The sequence below is a fragment of the Mustela putorius genome, unplaced genomic scaffold (genome assembly GCF_011764305.1).
Source record: "Mustela putorius furo isolate JIRA1106 unplaced genomic scaffold, ASM1176430v1.1 tig00000083_pilon_pilon_pilon, whole genome shotgun sequence".
Classification (NCBI taxonomy): Eukaryota; Metazoa; Chordata; class Mammalia; order Carnivora; family Mustelidae; genus Mustela; species Mustela putorius.
Genome location: NW_025421273.1, coordinates 12279966 through 12300672, shown reverse-complemented (window position 1 = coordinate 12300672; position 20707 = coordinate 12279966). Strand labels below are relative to the sequence as shown.

General features: G+C 44.1%; 1 protein-coding gene across 2 annotated transcripts in view; it reads right to left on the bottom strand.

The window, feature by feature from the left end:
• The window catches only part of GRK4 (G protein-coupled receptor kinase 4), a 110144-nt gene that overhangs the window by 39222 nt on the left and 50215 nt on the right, over positions 1 to 20707 (bottom strand). For both annotated transcript variants that reach the window (XM_013045752.2, XM_045075068.1), the window contains 4 exons: positions 15712 to 15804; positions 14600 to 14663; positions 10941 to 11081; positions 4612 to 4802 (listed from right to left, as the gene is read on the bottom strand). In XM_013045752.2, the coding sequence (XP_012901206.1) occupies positions 4612 to 4802; positions 10941 to 11081; positions 14600 to 14663; positions 15712 to 15804 (489 nt within the window). The remainder of the gene's footprint in view (positions 1 to 4611; positions 4803 to 10940; positions 11082 to 14599; positions 14664 to 15711; positions 15805 to 20707) is intronic.

The following is a 20707-nucleotide window of genomic DNA, read 5'->3' as shown; positions in this document are numbered from 1 at the left end:
GAATTCTGCAAGCCTGTGAGGCCTGGCACACCTGGAGCAGCTCCCACAGACGAGGGTAAGAGGCTCCTGGGCTCTCCTTCTGACTAGGAACATGCTGTACCCTACAGGTGGCTCAAAGCCAAGCCTCCGTGCCTCCTCTTTGACCTCAGAGTGCTGAGATGATAGAGGATTCTTATTTGTACCATCCGTCTGCAAAAAGAAAGGTCATCTTTCTGGTACCTGGTCTGATAAAGGTTGTCAAGAGGCAACTTCTGACTACAAGAAATAATTTCAAAGAATGAAAGTGGTGCTTCACAGGCCCCTAAGGGAGGGGACGCATCATTAGAGGCTGAAAGCCACGGGTCATCCGTTTAACAAATGGCAGGCGCCTCCTACTGGTGGATGCTGTGGACATGCACTAAGTTCCCACTAAGTGCTGGCCAGCCCATGCCTTTCCCCTGCTCTGTCTGAGGGCAAGCGGGAGCCCAAGGTGAAAGGCTAGAGGAAAAGAAAATCTTCTAACCAATCCGGTAATGAGGCACTCCTTAGAGATACAGGGATTTGGTCTAGGCAATCAAAATTCAGTGACTATCACAAAAAAATGAGTCAAACGAATTTTTTGGTTTCCCAGTGCATATTAAAGTTATGTTTGCCCTACACTGAGACCCATTAAGTGTACAGTAGCATTATGTCTAACAAAACAATGAATACCTTTTTAAAAATTTATTTATTTATTGAGAGAGAAAGAGTGTGAGAGAGAGCGAGAAAGAGCAGGAGCAGGGGGAAGGAAAGAGGAAGAGGGAGAAGCAGATTCCCTGCTGAGCAGGGAGCCGGATGTGGAGCTACATCCCAGGACCCTGAGATCATGACCTGAGCCAAAGACAGACGCTAAACCGACTGAGCCATCAGGTGACCCCTAAACAATGAATGCCTTAATTAAAAAATGCTTTACTGCCAACCATCATCTGAGCTTTCAGCAAGCTGTAATCTTTTGCTGCTGGAGGGTCTTACCTCGATGCTGACAGTGGCTGAGTGATCACAGTGGGGGTTGCTGAAGGTTGGGGTGTCTACGGCAGTTTCTTAAAACAAGAGAATAAATTTGTTGCACTGATGGACTCTTCCTTTCCCAAATGATTTCTCTGCAGCAAGCGGTATCTGGTAGCATTTCACCCACAGCAGAACTCCTCTCCAAACTGGAGCCAGTCCTCTCAAGCCCTGCCACCTTATCAACTAAGGTCATGCAATGTTCTAAGTGTCTGTCCTTGTCAGATTTCAACCATCTCCACAGCATCGTCACCAGAAGCAGACTCCAGCTCAAGAAATCACCTTCCTTGCTCCTCCACGGAAGCACGTCCTCACCTGTGCAATTGTTATCCTGCGAGGGCAGCAGGTCGCTCGCCTCTCCAGGCTCCACTTCTGGCTCTCTGGCTGTTTCCACCACATCTGCAGTGACTTCCTCCACTTGGTCTTGAACCCCTCAATGTCCTCACCAGCGCTGGAGCTCACTTATTCCAAACTCCTGTTAGTATTGACATTGAGCCATGGGAACATTTTGGCGTCTGGCATGGTGAATCTTTCCCAGAAGATTCTCAATGTACCCCACCCAGATCGAGTGGAGGAATCACCATCCATGGCATTAACTGCCTTGCAAAATGTGTCTCTTAGATGATAAGACTTCCAAGTCAAAATTACTCCTTGCTCCGTGGGCTGCAGAATGGACACAGTGTTCGCAGGCAGGGAAACGGCACTCATCTCGCCGTATGTCACCAGAGCTCTTGGGTGACCGGGTACAACTTCAATGAGCAGTCATACTTCAAAAGGAACCTTTTCTTCTGAGCAGTAGGTCTCAACAGTGGGCTTGAGACGTTTGGTAAATCTCACTGTGAACAGATAGGCTGTCGTCCAGACTGTCTCGTTCCATGGGTAGAGCATGGGCACAGGAGAGCTAACACAATTCTTAGGGGTTCTAAGAATTTCCAGAATAGTAAAGGAGCACCGGCTTCAGCTGAAAGTCACCAGCTGCATTAGCCCCTAATGGGGAGCCAGCCTGTCCCTTGAACCTCTGAAGCCAGGTGGACTTGTCCTCCGGCGAGGACAGTCCAAGATGGAATCTTCTCCCCAGATAAGGCTGTTGTGTCTACATGTAGAGAATCTGCTGTTTAGGAGCCACCTCCATGGGCGATCCAAGCTGGATCACCAGCAGAACTTGCTGCAGCTTCTCCATCAGCTCGTGCTGCTCCCCCCAGCCCCTCTGTGTCTCCTTAAACCTCACAAACCCACTCTGCTAGCTGCAGAATTTTCTTCTGTGGCTTCCTCACCTCCCTCAGCCTTCCTGGACTTGAGAGTCAGGGCCTTGCTCTGGATTAGGCTTTGGCTTAAGGGAATACTGGGGCAGGTCTGATCTCCTATCCAGACCACCCAAATTTTCTCCCTATCAGCAATGAGGCTGTTTGGCTTTCTTATCATTCATGTAGTCCCTGGAATAGCGCTCTTAACTTCCTTCATGAACTTTTCCTTAATATTTGCAATGTGGCTGTTTGGCACAAGAGGCCTACCTTTCAGCCTATCTCGGCTTCAGAAATCCCTTCCTCACTAAGCTTAATCATTTCTAGCTTTTCATTTCAAGTGAGCTATGTGTGACTCTTTTCACTTGAGCACTTAGAGGCCATTACAGGTCATTGTTTGGCCTAACTGCCATATTGCTGCGTCTCAGGGAACAGGGAGGTCCGAGGAGGAGAAAGAGGGAAACAGCCGGTGGGTGAAGCAGTGAGAACACGCACAACACGCACTGATTACGTCCACTGTGTGTGGCAGTGAGCGCTGTGTGTGGTGTCCCCAGACAAGGACGCTGCGTGTGGCGCCCCCAGACAAAAATGACAGTAACATCGGAGATCAGAGATCACGGTCAAAAGTATAATAATGAAACAGCTTGAAACACTGCAGGAAAGACCGACACGTGATGCAGACATGAGGGGAGCCCACGCGGCTGGCAAAGCAGCACAGACAGAACCTGCTCAGCACAGCGTTGTGACAAACCTTCCGTCTGTAAAAGAGGCAGTGCGTGTGAAGCACAGTAAGGCCACGAGCAATGAAACGAGGTCTGGTGCACATCTTCACTGAAAGCAAGCAGAAGGGCTTACCTGCACTGAACTGCACTGAACTCTCAGGTGCTCCCAGAGTGAAAGAGGATTCAAGCTCCTCCAGGCCTGCTCCCTGCTTTGTGGGCCACCTGTCTCTCCTTGTGAGTGTGGTGACATGGCCTGTGTCCACGGGAATGGCTCCCAAGGCAGCAGTCTGCCCCCGGTGCACCACCTCAGAGGCACTGCCCAGCCCCATGGCCAGGCCCGTGATTCGGCCTTGGAGAGATCCTAAGGTGCCTCCAGGCAACGTGAGACAGAGCCAAGAGTTCGTGAGAATAGGGATCCAAGAAAGGGCTTCTGAGATGCTTGCAGCTGGAATGACCAGCCCTCCAGTGGGACAACACGGGTGCTCTGAGGATGCCCCCGGGGAGCACACACACCCATTCTCAAGGGTGGGGAACTTAGGGATGAGCTACACTTTCTCTGAATGCAGGCGGAGGGGCTGCAGAGAAGAAAGGCCTTCAACCAACAGGCCGCATGTGCAAGGGTATGAAGATGTGAGGACACTCAAGAAGTACGAGTACATCACAAAAGCAGACAGCCCCCATTTGGGGTGCAGGACACCCAGCTGGAGAAACCAGAGGGGGTGGCACCATACAGGGTCAGGAGAGCCAGGCCCACAGGGCTCCAAGCTAGGGATGCTATGACAGGATGGGATCCACACCACAGGAAAGCCTGTCATCAGTTGCACAGAGCAGGAACCGGGGCAAGACTGGCATCAGCGAGACCATTCAACTGTCTGCCTGCCAGGTAACCTGAGGAAGACATGAACTAAGCCAGTGACCCCAAAGCCTGGATGTAGGGAAACATCCATGTCTGATTTGGTGAACAACTGGATGGGGTAGGTGAGGGCAGGGGATACACAGACCCCTTGGAATGTAGGGAAAATGGCAGGGTCAGAAATGGTCGTAGGCAATGGTCCACACCTGAAAGTAGATGTCCTTACAGAGGTGAAGGGACAGAGCTACACAGGGAAGGGTTGAGAAGGGTGTCAGAGCTCAGGAGCTCCATACCCAAAGGGTAACTGGAGGGACTGCTTTCCCTAAAATTAAATATTTGATCATACTAATTTAATTCTACCTATTAAATTTTCTTTAGTGAATTCTAAGATGCAAAATATTAAAATAAAGTATTATTTTGAGACATTTAATTGTTACACTATTTTGCTGGAACAGAGCCCAGAGTCCTAAATAGAACTAATTTAGAAATGGGCTCTTCTCATGCTTACATGAGTTAACACTGCCTATATTTGATCAACTTAACAAATAAAACCTACCTACTAGAGATCAAAGAGAACTAAAATGAAAACCAAGGTCCACTGCTGATTGACCATATTCCCAACGGTGGGAGTGACCAGACCCTATGTATGGCCACCAAGGGCTCCACCACAGCCCTCCTGCCCAGGCACCTGGGTGGCTGGAGGGAGCCCAGTGGGAGCCTAAAGCTCAGGATGAACAGTCTCCCAGGCCCCAGGAGTTCATGCTGTTCTTACCTGTACACAATTCTTTCCCTCTGCAAATCCTCCAAGCCACAGCACAGCTCGGCGGCATAGAAAATAGCTCTCTCCTCCTCAAAGCCAGGGTTGCCCAAGTTGTGGATGTGAAACTTCAAGTCCCCTCCATTCATAATGGTTAGCACCAAGCACAAGAAATCTCTGGTTTCGTAAGTGTAGCACAAACTAACCTAAAGACAACAGCATAATAAAAAACAAAGCAGAGACACCTGCTCATTCCTTGGTGATTTCCTCTATTTGTGAACATTATTCAGACACTCCGTGTTAGGTTTATCACGACAACACCCAAATCCCATATGCTTCACCGAAATGCATTCCATGCATGTGGGGCTTCTTGGACATTTTAGCTGTCCAAGATCTTACAGAGTTCTATATTGAGAGGAGAGAACTTTCTATAGCTAAGTGGGTAGATGGCAAAACTTCACAAAGACACTTGGGATCATGATTCATCAAAGGTATGCTCTAATTGTTGAGCACTTATGTTCCACACTTCTAGAACACCCATGTTCAGCATACAAGTTAAATTAAAATTAATACCCCCTCCCCCACAGTGCAAGAGAGGTCTTGCCCCTGCACATCCTTCCAGCATTTCATGTTGTCAGTCAATGCTGCTGAAGGAATAGTTGTCTCTTATTGTGGTTTTAATGTGCATTTCTCTGTATATACAAATACAGGAAACACTTGTCATACTTTTTCATATATTTATTCATTTGGAACTACTTGTGTGAAATACCTGTCCAAGTTTTTTGCCCACTGTTCTGTTGGTTTGTAGGTCAATTTACATACACACACACACACACACACACACACACACATCCTGCTGGGATTTTGATTGGGGCTGCATTTAATCCATTTAATCTATTTATCAATTTGGGAAAACAAATATCTTCATACATTTTATCTCCTAATCCATAAACCTGGTATCCTTCCATTTATTTCATCTTCTTTAATTTCTCGTAATGGCATTTTAGATCACAGTGTAGAAGTTTTGCACATTTTTAATATATTTTTGCCTAGATTATGATGTTTCTTGATGCTATTGTAAATGGTATCAATTACAAGTTTTAATTTTCTAAGTATTTGTGGCTAGTATTGTATCTAATAACTTGGCTAGATACACAATAAATTATATAAAAAGTGTTGACCTGTCCCTGTGCATAACCATGTTGTGGGCAAGCCAGGGTGGGCTGTGGGAAGGAGGTTGACACAGGTTCAGGTCATGACCCATTGATCAACTGTAAACATAGAGGAAAAAAATATAATCAAGGATGAAGGAAAACTCACAGAGGTAATCAAAAACTACATTAAGACAAATAAAATGGAAATCAACTTTTCAAAACCTATGGGACACAGCAAAAGCAGCTCTAAGAGAGAAGATCATAACAACACAGGCCTTCTCCAAGAAGTAAGAAAAATGCCAAATAAACAATCTCACTTTATATCTAAAGGAACTAGAATAAGAACAAAGCCCAAAGTTAGTAGAAGGAGAAAATAATAAAGATCAGAGTGGATATAAATGAAATAGAGATTAAAAACAATAGAAAAGATCAATTAAACTAAAGCCTGGTTCTTTGAAAAAATAAATAAAATCAATAAACTTCTAATTAGATTCATAAATAATAAATATATAATTCTTTTAAAAATTAGAAATGAAAGAGAAGTTACAGGTGACACCACAGAAATACAAAGAATCATAAAAGATCAGTATGAACAATTACACACCAACATACTGGACAACCTAGAAGAAATGGGTAAGTTCCTAGAAACCCAATCTTCTATGACCAAATCACATAAAAACAGAAAATATGAACATACCAGTTACCAGTAATGAAACTGAAGCAGTAATTTTAAAACTCCTAAGAAACAAAACCCCAGGACCACATACCAAACATTTTTTTTTTTAAAGATTTTATTTATGTATTTGACAGAGAGAGAGAGAGATTACAAGTAGGCAGAGAGAGGCAGGGAAGCAGGCTCCCCATTGAGCAGAAAGCCTGATGCAGGGCTCTATCCTAGGACCCTGAGATCATGACCTGAGTGGAAAGCAGAGGCTTAACCCACTGAGCCACCCAGGTGCCCCCCTACCAAACATTTAAAGAAGAGTTAGTACCTATCCTTTCAAACTATACTAAAAAAAATTGAAAGAGGAAGGAAGGCTTCCAAATTCATTTTACAAAGCCAGAATCACCCTGATACTGAAACCAGATGAAGACACTACAAAAAAAAGAAAATTACAGGCCAGTATCCCTGGTGAACATAGATGTAAAAATCCTCAACAAAATATTACTAAATCCAATTCAAAAATATATTAAAAGGATCAAGTGGGATTTATTCCAGGGATGCAAGGATGGTTTAACATCCACAAACAGATCAAGGTGGTACACCATATTAACAAAATGAAAGATGAAAATCATATGGTCATCTTAATAGATCCAGAAAAAATTTATGACAAAATTCAGTACCTATTTATGACAAAACTCTCAATAAAGTGGGTATAGAAAGAACATACCTTAACATAATAAAGGTCATATATGACAAACCCACAGCTAACATTATCCTGAATGGTGAAAAGCTATAAGCTTTTCCTCTAAGATAAGGAACAAGACAGAGATGCCCACTCTTTACACTTTTACTCAACATAGTATTGAAAGTCCTAGCCATAGCATTTAGGCAAGAAAAAGAAATAAAAGGCATCTAAATTGAAAGGAAGAAGTAAAATTATTTGCAGATGACATGATGTTATATATAGAAAACCCAAAAGACTCCACCAAAGAGATCTGAGAACTAATTAATAATTTCAGTAAAGTCACAGAGTACAAAATTAACATACAGAAGCAGGTTGTGTTTCTATACGCTAATAACAAGCAGTCAGAAATAGAAATTAAGAAAACAATCCCAGGGGCACCAGGGTGGCTCAGTCGGTTAAGCATCCGACTCTTGATTTTGGCTCAAGTCATGATCTCATGGGTTGTGGGATCAAGCCCCACATCAGGCTCTACACTCAGTGGGGAGTCTGCTTGAGATTCTCTCCCTCTGTCCCTCTCTCCACTCACATGTGCACACTCCCTCTCTCAAATAAATAAACTTATCTTAAAAAAAAAAAAGAATCCAATTTACAATTGTATCAAAGTAATAAAATACATAGGAATAAATTTAACCAAGGAGGTTAAAGACCTATACTCTGAAAACTGTAAGAGACTGAAGAAATAAATTGAAGACAAAATAAAAAAAACAGTAAGATACACCATCATCACAGATTGGAAGAATTAATATTGTTAAAATGCCCATATTACCCAAAGTAATCTACAGATTCAGTGTAATTCCTATCAAAATACAAATAGCATTTTTCACAGAACGAGAACAAATAATCCTAAAATTTGTATAAAATAACAGGACTCTGAAGAGCCAAAGCAATCTGCAGAAAAAAGACCAAAGCTGGAGGCATCGTGCCCCCAATCTCAAACTGTATTACCAGGCTGTAATGAAAATAGTATGGTATTGGTATAAAACAACCACACAGATCAGTGGAATAGAATAGAGAGCCCAGTAATAAATGCATATATATAGTCCATTAATATATGACAAAGGAGGCAAGAACATACAACGGGGGAAAGAGAGTCCATTCAGTAACTTGTTTTGGGAAAACTGGACAGCCACATGCAGAAGAAGGAAACGGGACCACTACCTTTTACTACTACACATAAGAATTAACTCAAAATGTATTAAAGACTTGAACATAACAAGTAAAACCATAAAACTCCTAGAAGAAACCATAGGAAGTAAGTGCTTTGGCATCAGTCTTAGCAATATTTGGGGTGGGGGACACAGTCTACTGAGGCAAGAACAACAAAAGCTGAAATAAATGGGATTACAACAAACTAAGAAGCTTCCGCACAGTGAGGGAAACCACCCACAAAATGAAAAGGCTACCCACCGAATGGAAGAATTTGCAAATCACGTATCGGATAAGGGGATAATATTAAAAATATATTTTTTAAAACTTACATAAATTAACATGAAAAATAACCTGATGGGAAAATGGGCAGAGTACTCGAACAGATGTTTTTCTAAAGAAGACACACCGATGGCCAACAGGCACATGAAAAGACTCTCAACGTCACTAACCATTAGGGAAAGGCAAATCAAAACCACCATGAGATTTCACTTCATGCATGTCAGAATGGCTAGCATCAAAAAAACAAGAAATAACAAGTGTGGGTAAGGATGTGCAGGAAAAGGAACCCTTGTACACTGTTGAGGAAATGTAAGTTGGTGCAGCCACCATGGAAACCAGTGTGGAAGTTGCTCAGAAAAGAAAAACAAGGGGCACCTCAGGTGCTCAGTTGGTTAAGCATCTGCTTTCAGCTCAGGTCATGATCCCACGCTCCTGGGACTGAGCCCCACATCGGGCTCCCTGCTCAGTGGGAAGTCTGCTTCTCCCTCTCCTCCCTGTTTGTGCTGTCTCTCGCTATCTCTGTCACTATCTGTCTCTCTCTCACAAATCAATAAAATCTTTAAAAAAAGAAAAAACAGAAATACCGTATGATCCAGCAATTGTACCTCTAGGTGTTTATCCAAAGAAAATGAAAACACCAATCCAGAGAGGTTATCTGCGCTCCTAGGTTCATCGCAGCCTTATTTACAACAACCAAGACACGGGAGCAACTTCAATGCCCACCCACAAATGAAAAGATACAGAAGATGTGGTCTATACAGACAATGTGATATGACTCAGCCATAAAGAAGGCTGAAATCTTGCCACTTCCAAAACATGGACAAACGTAGTGGGTATGATGCCCACTAAGTGCAATAAGTCACCCAGAGAAAGACAAATGCCATATACTTTCACTCATATGCGGAATCTTAGAAACAAAACAAACTAATAAAACAGAAACAGACTCTGGCACAGAGAACAAACTGTTGATTAACAGAGTAGGAGGGGCTGGGGGACAGAAAGGAAGCGGAAGCGATTAAGAGGTACAAACCTCAGGGCACCTACCTGGCTGGCTCATTCACAAGAGCATGCAACTCGATCTCGGGCTCATGAGTTCAAGCCCCATGTTGCATGTAGAGATTACTTAAATAAATAAGCAAACTTTAAAAAACAGAGGTACAGATTTCTAGTTATAAAATAAGTCAGGGAGATGTAATGTACAACATAGGAAATATAGTTGATAATACTGGAATAACAGAGTGGTGATAGATGGTAACTAGACTTATCACAGGGATCATTTCAAAATGCATGAAAATATGGAATCACTACGATGTACACTTGAAATTAACAAGATATTGTTAATTTTTCCCCATTTAGGGAAAAAAAGGATGAAGGAAAATATTTCCAGGTTTCTTGGGACAGGCCAAGAATACAGAAACAAAAATATTTCCTTTAAACAGAATAAACCAGTGGTATTATGTCCCTTTAACAAAGGTAGGTTATGGATTTCTGTTTTTCAAGGTAGTTACACAAGCATATTGAAAGAACTCCATGACAAGCCAGTTGTATTAAAGATTTTCGTGGAATGCACAAGGAAAGACCTGTCACCCCCACAAGGAAATGTAGAGGACGGCAGTGCAGGCCACTCTGTGCAAAGTCTGTCCCCCAGCACAAAGCAGCAAACCTCAGTCCTAAGACAGAAGTGATTTGGAGGAAGTAAGCATGACACCACAAGTCCTTTCCTACGTTTTCTTTCCCTCTCCCCCTTCACACAGACCCACCTGTTGCCACAGATGCTCCAGGAGACACGAAGTGGGGGACAGTAGCTAAGTTTGGGGATGAACATCACAGCACCTCATGCACAGCACAGGGCATGGGAGAGTCCCGGTTTCACCCCAGGCCCGCTCATCTGAACCCTGCCTGACACGGAGAAGGTGGGACTTGACACTCCATACGTTTGGGGAACCCTAGCTGAAAGTGAGCAGTACATTGGGCTGGTGTCAGACTGCGGTCTCACCGAGACAAGGACTCAGGACAGTGCCTTCAGGCTCCAGAGGCAGTGGTCCCACAGCCCAGGATGAGCACTGCCTCCTGGGAGAGGGGAGGGCCCTGACTGGTAACAGCCTGATGCGGGGTGTAAGGAGAAACCCACAGACCAGGCCCCACTGTTTTGTGTTTGTGTTCAGTAAGAAATGGATAGGGAAGAGGCCACCAGCACAACCAGACTGTCCCCGGTCTCCATCCCCACCACCAGCCCAGGCAGCCCAGCCCACACCCCTGCTGGCGTGGAGGCAGTGCCGGTGGGCCCAGTAGCAGGGATGCCCAGGAAAGCGGTCCTCACCGCACCATCCCCAGCAAGGACCCAGATACTCACTACAAATCTGCTGTGCACTTTTTCTAGGATTCTCTTTTCATTGAGAGCCATGGCTTCACCTTTCCTCCTCTTTATTCTTTTTTTCTCTAGCTTCTTACATGCATACATCTTTCCTGTAGCTCGCACTTGACAGGCACAAACCTAGTTTTTAAAAAAGTGGAAAAAAGGTTTCTACACACCTGCCACCTCTTAGGCCGCCACCATCACCACTACCACCAGCAACCAAACCCCGTTTCTCCAGGATCAGCCCCACCGGTGAAGAGTCGCAAGGGGCTAGTGGACTGGACAGGGGAGGAGGGGGTCACGCTCTGCCTGCTGCCCACAGGTGATCACAGCATGTTGGGTCAGCCAGGGTCTCCCTGGGTCCTTCAGTCCTTGCCCAAGACCACAATGTTCAAAACTAAACTGATTCCTCTTTCTTTTAAAAATTTAAGAATATAAGAAAAGATATTGCATAGAATTCATACACTTTCATGCTTAGTTATTAAAATATTATTTACACATCACTTACCTTCCCACTAGGAAAGAATGTCCAAAATACAGAAGTGGAGATGGGGCTATAATGAGCTCCAAGTAGCTATCCTACAGCTTCTGGGCTGTCAACATGGGGCTACCTTGTTTCCTTTGACTCCCATCCACTGTCGGAGCACCCATACACACAGACACACACACCACACACCTACACACACCTGCCACATACATACCACACAAACACTCACCACACGCACCTCAGACATACCCACTGCACACACACACATGCACACACTCCCCACACACACCTACCGCATACCACAGGCATGTATGCACCTCACACGCATAACACATGTACATACCACACATACACAGATACAGTCTCCTTATAAGCAAACATGAAACATGTATCATTTTAATCCATCAGTAACATGATCTTGATGATAAAATGTAAAGTTCATTGTGGAAAATAAAGTTCATTGTGGAGAAGTATTAGTAAGGACAATGATAAAACTCACTGGAATTCCAAGATAACCATGTAGCCATGTGAATCCTCCTGAATTTTGGGTGGAGAACCTGACCTTATATTATAGAATAGAAAATATTTTATAATCTCCTGTTTTCATCTTACAGTGTGACTGTTTTCTCACCATTAAAGTTCTCCCAATATCTGACTTTTCCAAAATTTATTTACTCATTTTCTCACCATTAAGTCTTGGCACATTAATCTTGGTATATCTCTTTATCACAGATTCTTTTTTTTTTTTTAAGATTTTATTTATTTATTTGACGACAGAAATCACAAGTAGGCAGAGAGGCAGGCAGAGAGAGAGGAGGAAGCAGGCCCCCTGCTGAGCAAAGAGTCCGACTTGGGGCTTGATCCCAGGACCCTGGGATCATGACCTGAGCTGAAGGCAGAGGCTTTAACCCACTGAGCCACGCAGGCGCCCCTATCACAGATTCTTTTAAGTGGAACTGCCAAGTTAAAGAAAGAGAAGGGAGAAGAAGTAAGAGGACCGGACACTGTACTCTCATCTGGACACAAAGACCCATTCGTAGCAGGGATCGTCTCCCTGTCGTGGGGAGGAGGAAATGGGGAGGCTGCAGTCACACAGCCGGAAGCAAGCCCAGTTGCTGCCCACGAGTCCTCTCCACGGATCTGTGCTGCCTCTGCGGCCCTGAGCGCAGAGACACCACCAACTCTTTAACCTTGGTGCCGCTGCAGGACCCTACAAATCTATTCCAGGGGACTTGAAGCCTATAGGAAAGCACTGTGGTCAACAAACTAAGACCAAAATGTTTGTCCTAGCAAACTCACTGAAAGAGGTGTTAGCATTTGGAAAAAGTAAATCCACCACTGGAATTTGGACTTCAAAGGCATTGAGGCTGCCTGCATTAGGGTCATGGGGTTTCCTCTGACAGGGACACACAATGGAAACGGACTATTTGCTCCCCCACAGACTCAGTGTAACAAATGGCACGTCAAGAACAGGTTTGTGAAAAACCAGAACTGTGTATCCATCCGTACAATCTTTTGTGTGGAAACACAAGTAAATGTGTTAAAAAAATAATCTATAAATATAAATACACCAAGTCTTTCACAACAGTTAAAATTTGCTAACACATTACTACTGCGTCCATGGCTAAAAACTCCATGTGGCTCTAACTAGAACTACATTCTTTTGTAAACACAAGAGCTTGGACCATCCTCTGTTCTTGGACAGAATCTGAGTTCCACATTTGGACATCACAAAAGGCAGACTAGCACGAATTAAAAAGCATGAGTAAATTGTCTGCTTGAGGAGGTATTCAAGCAGAGGATGCATTTCTTACAGAATCTCTGGCCTGGAACGGTTATAGCAAGTGTGTGGATGGCTCACTGGAAATGCTCCAACAGGTCTCCAGAACTGTGTCAGGCACAACACTGCTCTTCTTCCCCTGAGGTAATGATGATGTGAGCCGATGTCTCTCCATACCGAGCCCAGATAGAGGACAGGCCTCCCTTGTGGGATGAGACCTCTTAGGTCTGCTTCCTAATGCACGTTGAGGGATCTCTGAGGCTTTGGTTTAGGCCTTCCCTGGGAATTTGGGAGCATGGGTGATTTCAATCACAAGCTGGCACTGAATATGAGCACTCCAGACAATAAATGAGGCAATTAACACCTCTTTTAATGACCTAACCAGAACTGCCTGTGATTCTTTGTCCGACCTGCACAACAGTCTCTATCTAGGGGAGCCATCATACTGGATCATCTACCAACCAACCATCTACCACCAACTACCTAAGTAGTTTTCTTAGGATTTTCCTAAATTTACACATTTTCTAGTATCTTTTGATATAGGTGTGGAAGCACATACATGTCCACATAGAGTTGAGATTAATAAGCACATTCAATAATATACTCTGTACTACATCAGCTTTTAGGCTAGTTTTAAATTATGGTAATAGAGCAACAGAAATTCGGCAATCAAAAGAAATGAAATCTTGCCGTTTGCAATAACGTGGATGGAACTAGACGGTGTTATGCGAGCAAAATAAGTCATCAGAGAAAGACAATTATCATATGATCTCCCCAAAATGAGGAATTTGAGAGGCCAAGTGGGGGATTTGGGGGGGAAAGGAAGGAAAAAATGAAACAAGATGGGATCGGGAGAGAGACAAACTCATAAGACACTCTTAATCTCACAAAACAAACTAAGGGTAGCCAGGGGAGGGGCTGTAAAGAGTGTGGCTGGGCTATGGACATTGCAGAGCGTATGTGATATGGTGAGTTCTGTGAAGCGTGTAAGCCTGATATTCACAAACCTGTACCCTTGGGGCATATAATACATTATATGTTAATTTAAAAATTTTTTTTAAAAAAAGAAATTTGGCAATATGGAAAGAAACATCTTTTCCATCAGGACAAACTGAGCTTGAATGTCAAATAATCGGATGCGGGGAAATAACTTTTTAAGAAACATATAGTGAAAAAAAAAATCACGAAGATCTGAATCTTCCAAAAGCAGGTAGCAAAGTACTTTTGTTTGAAGTTTCAATCTTAATTCTCGTGATTGGCTAAATCATTCCCAAAATACCCAGTAAGGAAATAAAGGTATTGGTAAAGCTGACACATTCATGTCTCTCAGGTACCTTGCTGTTTTACTTTTCTAGAAGTATTGCTTATAGCTATTCCCGTATTACTTACCTCACCAAATCCACCTTTTCCTAGAACTCTGTAATGTCTAAATGTGTCCTTTGTTACTGGTTGCCTAATTTAAAAAAAAAAAAAAAAAAAGCTTCAGTTTCAGGTGTCACATCACATTGTTATTTTAAAAGCCAAAAGCCTACCTAGCTCCTGTCCTGGCCTTCCTTATGACACTGCGCTGTTCAAAGGGAGTGCCTGAGGCAAGGGTTTCCTCCGGTGGGACTCCTTCCATGACATTAAGAGAACTAAGCAGGGGCGCCTGGGTGGCTCAGTGGGTTAAAGCCTCTGCCTTCTGCTCAGGTCATCATCTCAGGGTCATGGGATCAAGGCCTGCATCAGGCTCTCTGCTCAGCAGGGAGACTGCTTCCCTTCCCTCTCTCTGCCTGCCTCTCTGTCTCCTTGCGATCTCTGTCAAATAAATAAATAAAATCTTAAAAAAAAAAAAAGAGAGAGAAATAAGCAAATGCTAACATTGAAAATTGACTGAAAACACTGAAGATAGATCTAGAACGGTCCAATCACAAGAAGGTCAGCAGCTAGTCCCCATCATGACATGGTATGTATGGGGCCTATCGGAGAGCCTCGGAGGAAAGCAACAATCTACAGCACAGTGCCCTATGGGAAAAGAACCTCAACCCAGGTGTTGATACTCAACATCTCAAAAGAAACGTAAATGAAGCAGAACTGGAAATCTAACCAATCAATAACCATTGTCAAAACCACACTGACTAAGCATGCCCTTCGTAGGCAGCTCTAGAATTACCTCTGTTTTCAGGCACCTGACGCTCATGAAGGTCAAGTCCCTTGACCGAATCTATGCGGCTAGTCCCGCAAGACCGAACCAGTGCACTTCAGGTTCTATTTCTGTGAATCTAGAATATGTTTTATTTCCTAACTACTGTGTCCATAGGGCTGACTGTCATTTTAAAAGGAGAGAAAAGAGTTAACTAAATCAGAAGAAATTACATAACACATATTAATAATTTCTGTGCAATACCATATCCAGCCCAAGATTTCCAATATTATCTTGAGAGATGGAAAAGTATACATTAATCAGTATATATTGTGAGAAGTTACTACTTGTTCTTGTTGAATTTTAAATCAGAACATACCTTTCCAACCATTTCCACTGTAGAAAGCGAGAAAAATATGAGCTTTCTTTGTATGCTTCAAATGGTTCTCCACTTAAGTAATTATGGACAATTCTAGAAAAAGATTTTACGTAATTATATACATTTATTGCATTACAATATGAAAATAACTGTTTCAGCATATTCATCAACACTGGGTATGGGAAGTCAATCATTTTACATAATTAAATACATCAAATTTTGCAATTATAGAATTCCACATTCATTCCTGATGTTATCAGTAAAAATATGAAGGCAAGAATTCAAAAGAAATGAAATTGTTTACCCTCCCAAACTCAAAGTTTCTTTTTATATATATGTATTCAAGGGGTGTGTGTGTGTGCATGCACACATGCATCCAAGCACCTGTGTTTCAGTAGGGTTGGTAAACATTTGGTATATAAGATTAGAATGAGTATCTAAATGATTATAATAGTCATATTGTAGAAAATGTTAATATGTGACAGAACCTTTTTTTTAACAGTGAGACTAAAGCACCCAGTGAACTATGTTTTTATTTTTATTTTTTAAGATTTTATTTATTTGACAGAGAGCGATCACAAGTAGACAGAGAGGCAGGCAGAGAAGGGAAGCAGGCTCCCCACCAAGCAGAGAGCCCAATGTGGGGCTCAATCCCAGGACCCTGAGATCATGACCTGAGTCAAAGGCGGAGGCTTTAACCCACTGAGCCACCCAGGCACCCTCCAATGGACTATTTTATGCTATATATTTCCAGAAGAAATTTTAACAATTAGCCATGCTCCTAAAGTTTTATTTAGAATTTTATAAAATTTATACAATTTTATATTATTACAAAATGTATACAATTTTATATTATTATATGTAAATATTATTTTATATCTATTACAGAAGTAATAAAATTCGTATTTGTAGAGTAGGTAAGGGACAGAATGTAGTCTATTATTTAAAACAGTTCATTAGGGGCACCTGGGTGGCTCAGTGCCTGGTGTGCCCAGAACACCTCCCCTGGGAGAGGATATACTCAGGACACTTTGGTGAAGGTGGTGTCTGAGTTGAAGTAGAAGTCAACCAGATGAAGGAAGAAGGAAAGGATCTCCCAAGCATGGACAAAAACCCAAATGGAAAAAGATCATAGTTTTCATTGGGAGCTGCTACTAGACCTGCTACTAGACTCAAGAGGCTTGGGAATAATTCCAGCATTTTTACTGACTGTTAGAATTCTTAGCAAGCCACTTGATTTTACTTTATTTTGTTAAAGGAGGTTATTAAAAAATTCTTGGCCTAACTAATATTATAGCACAGTGATTCTCAGAATGTGTTCTAAGGATCCCTATGGACTTGGGGGGTGGGGTTAACAATGTAACTATATTTGTGATCATGCTAAGACATCATGTGCCTTTAAAAACCAAAAACCTTGTTTTCACAGAGGGGTTTTCCAGAAGCACAAGACATGTGACATCATTGCTCTGATGGCTAGTGGAAGGTTTGTGTCTTTTTTAAAAACGTAAGCCAAAGGCATGCCTGGGTGGCTCTGTGGGTCAAGTCTCTGCCTTTGGCTCAGGTACTGGTCTCAGGGTCCTGGTCTCAGGGTCCTGGGATTGAGCCCCACATCAGGCTCTCTGCTCAGCAGGGAGCCTGCACTCCCTCTCTCTAGCTGCCTGCCTCTGCCTGCTTGTGATCTGTCAGGTTAAAAATAAAAAAAAATTTTTTAAGATTTTATTTATTTATTTGACAGACAGAGATCACAAGTAGGCAGAGAGGCAAGCAGAGAGAGAGAGGAAGGGAAGCAGGCTCCCTGCTGAGCAGACAGCCTTATGTGGGGCTTGATCCCAGGACCCTGGGATCATGACCTGAGCTGAAGGCAGAGGCTTTAACCCACTGAGTCATCCAGGTACCCCCAAAAATAAAATCTTAAAAAAAAAACAAATGTAAGCCACATACACAAAAGTTCTTTGGGTCCTCAATCATTTTTAAGAGTGTAATAGACATCGGAAGGTGTCCAAATATCAGAAGATCTGACACTGCTGCTACATATACTCGGAGACCTGAGCAGTGTTCTGCATGCTCCCTCGACCACCTCCTCCTGTCGCAGTAGAGCGAGAGGGAGGGCCTGCTCCCTGCCTTTAGGAACAGCTTTGCCTTCTGAGCACGTGAGCAGCCCAACTCCAAGTCTTTATGGACCAGAGCAAAGATTCTGATATTGTCGACTTGGTTAAATCATCCTTGCAGAGGTGTTTGCGCATTTCCGTGAGAAGGAGCACACAATATCAACTTATTCTAATATAATTGTCTATTTCAGTCTGTATAAATGAATAAGCTGATGACTACTTACCAGTGCTTCTCAGTTTCACTTCCTAATACTCCTCATCTCAAAAACAACAGACTCTGCCCCACTGGTCTAGTCCAAGAAATAAACCTACTGAACACAACATTTTTTTTTTTAAAGATTAATTAATTATTTATTTATTTGTCAGACAGAGATCACAAGTAGGCAGAGAGGCAGGCAGAGAGAGGAAGGAAAGCAGGCTCCCCACTGAGCAGAGAGCCCGAAGAGGGGCTTGATCCCAGGACCCCGCGACCACGACCTGAGCTGAGGGCAGAGGCCTTAACCTACTGAGCCACCCAGGCGCCCCTGCACACACCTTTTTAAAAAGATTTTATTTATTTATTTATTTGTTTGAGAGAGAGAGAGGGACAAGCAGACAGTGCTGAGCCCCATCCTGAGGCTCCCCACTAAGGCAGCTGTGCTGCCTCTCACTACAGCTTCTTTCAGAAAACAGCAGGGAGTCTAAAGGAAACATTTATGTTCATTATGCGGCATCAGTACTCTGGAATCCAAAGTGAGGAAGAGGGCTTTTGGGGCAAGGAAGGTTTACAATACGGAAATAAGCCAGAACAGCAGGGAACTCTGTAAGTCCTTGTTCCTGCAGTGGATCCTGCTAAGGTCCCTGTTAGCCAGAGCCTGGCACAGCAGCTGGCCAGTGACAGGCACTGAGTTAGAATATAAGGAATAAACCGCCATCAGTCAGGTGAGCTAATCAAAACAGACTGAGGGCTAAGAACTAAAACTTATTTAAATATGAGTGACTTTTAAGTCCCTATCTTGAAGTGGATACACAGAGCAGGAGCCAGACCTGTGGGCAGTCTGACACGGTCATGTATACCACCCCGTTCTTGAACAACAGGACGGAATTGGAAAAGTGCCTAATCAGAGGGTTAAAAATACGAACAGATTTGGTGAACAGACATATCAGTGAAGAACCTAAGGCTAGAGGTAAAAAGAGAAATCAGGAAACCAGCTTGCAAGTGCTAGGAAGTGAAATGTCGTCCACACTAGAGAGCTGGATCCCAGCGACAGCACAGGTAGCCCTATGCGGACACACAGCCCAGACCTAGGGGCAGGAAAGGACCCTTCTGCCCTGCCGCCTGGCCAGCCCTCTAAGCAGCGTGACTTCCCCCGCATGACCTCAGGGGCTTGCGGACATCGGTCTTTGTTATTCATGGTGTGTACTTTCCACAGCTGAAAATGAGATGTGCGTATTCCCTGGCACATGGGTGCCTGGCTTTCGGAATGGTGAGTCACGATGATGTGTGCTGCAGACTGAGTGTGTGTCCCCCCAGAAGTCCTAGGCTGAAACCTAAATCTGAGGGTGATGGTATTTGGAAGGTGGAGCCTCTCTGAATGGATTTGGATTTGGGCTCTTATGAAAGAGACCCCAGAGAGCTCCCCTGTCCCTCCTGTCACATGAGGCCACAGACTGCTGAAGAGGGGCCTTCCCAGAGCTGGACCACGCTGGCGCCCTGGCCACGGGCTTCCAGCCTGCAGGGCTATGGGAGACAGATGTCTCCCTGTCTGTGGTATCTGCTACAGCAGCCAGACAGACTGAAATAATGTGCTTCTGGCAGTGACCTTGAAAAGGCCAATGATAGATGGCCTGCCTTGCCCCAGTGAAGCTGCTCCTGGAGGAGGTCCTGCTCTGCTGCCTGTAAGTATGTCAGCACAGGGGACTGTCTCCAGCCTGTGGCTATCCCCTTCCATCCTGCTCCTGTCTCTAGGGTGTCTTCCAGGGGTTGGGCCAGACCCTCAGCCCAGGATGGCTTTACTGAGGCTCTGCCCTACTCCCGTCATCCTCAGGAAACATGGACAGGGCAGTGTTGCCGCACACTGCCTACGAAGAGGCACAGCCACGCAGATATGACTAACGACATGAGATGTGGCACAGGGGTAGCCTGGCTGCTGGCACTCTGTCTCAGAGCACAGGGGACATACCCTCCACTCCATAGCTGCTGATCTCTACACCAGGGAAACACACATCTCTGAAACAAGATGCAGTTCTTTGGTAATTCTAAATCACAAAGGAATACTCTGGGCAGCACAGAGTGACTGATCACAACCATGTTCTTCCAGTTGCTGACGCCCACTGTTGTGCACAGGAGAGGAGAAGCTGAGGTGTTGGAGCCAGACAGGCCTACGCCCACGGTGTGGATGTGCCCCACACAGGTGCCACCCCTAGGAGACGCCATCACAAGGGCCTACGGGATCTGGTGCTCTTCCCCGTGTCTACAAACTAACATCAACATCCGAGAGGGCAAAAACACAGTATCTGAAGTGACTACTTAGGAATTCTTAGATTTTTTTCTAGCAGTTTCTGCAAAATGAAAATGGCGCCAAAAAGAGGGATCTTCGCAAAAGCGGCATGCAAACCAGGTTGGTGACGGCCCTTCTCAGCGAATGCATCCGTGTGCGGATGTTGGCTGCTCTGTCCTCAAGCAGCCTGCCTCCCACCCGCTGAAAGGCCTGGAGCAGGTTACCAAACCTCTCTGGCCTCCATCCCCCAAGCTGCCGAATAAGGATAACGGTCATGGCCACTTCCTGTCACTAGGCGGAGTAACTCAGTTCCTAAGCCTCCCTGTCTGTTGTTACCATGGCAGGTCTCTCACCACACAGGTACAGGAAGGAGCTCACGATGTGTGCACACTGGGGAGAAAACTTGGA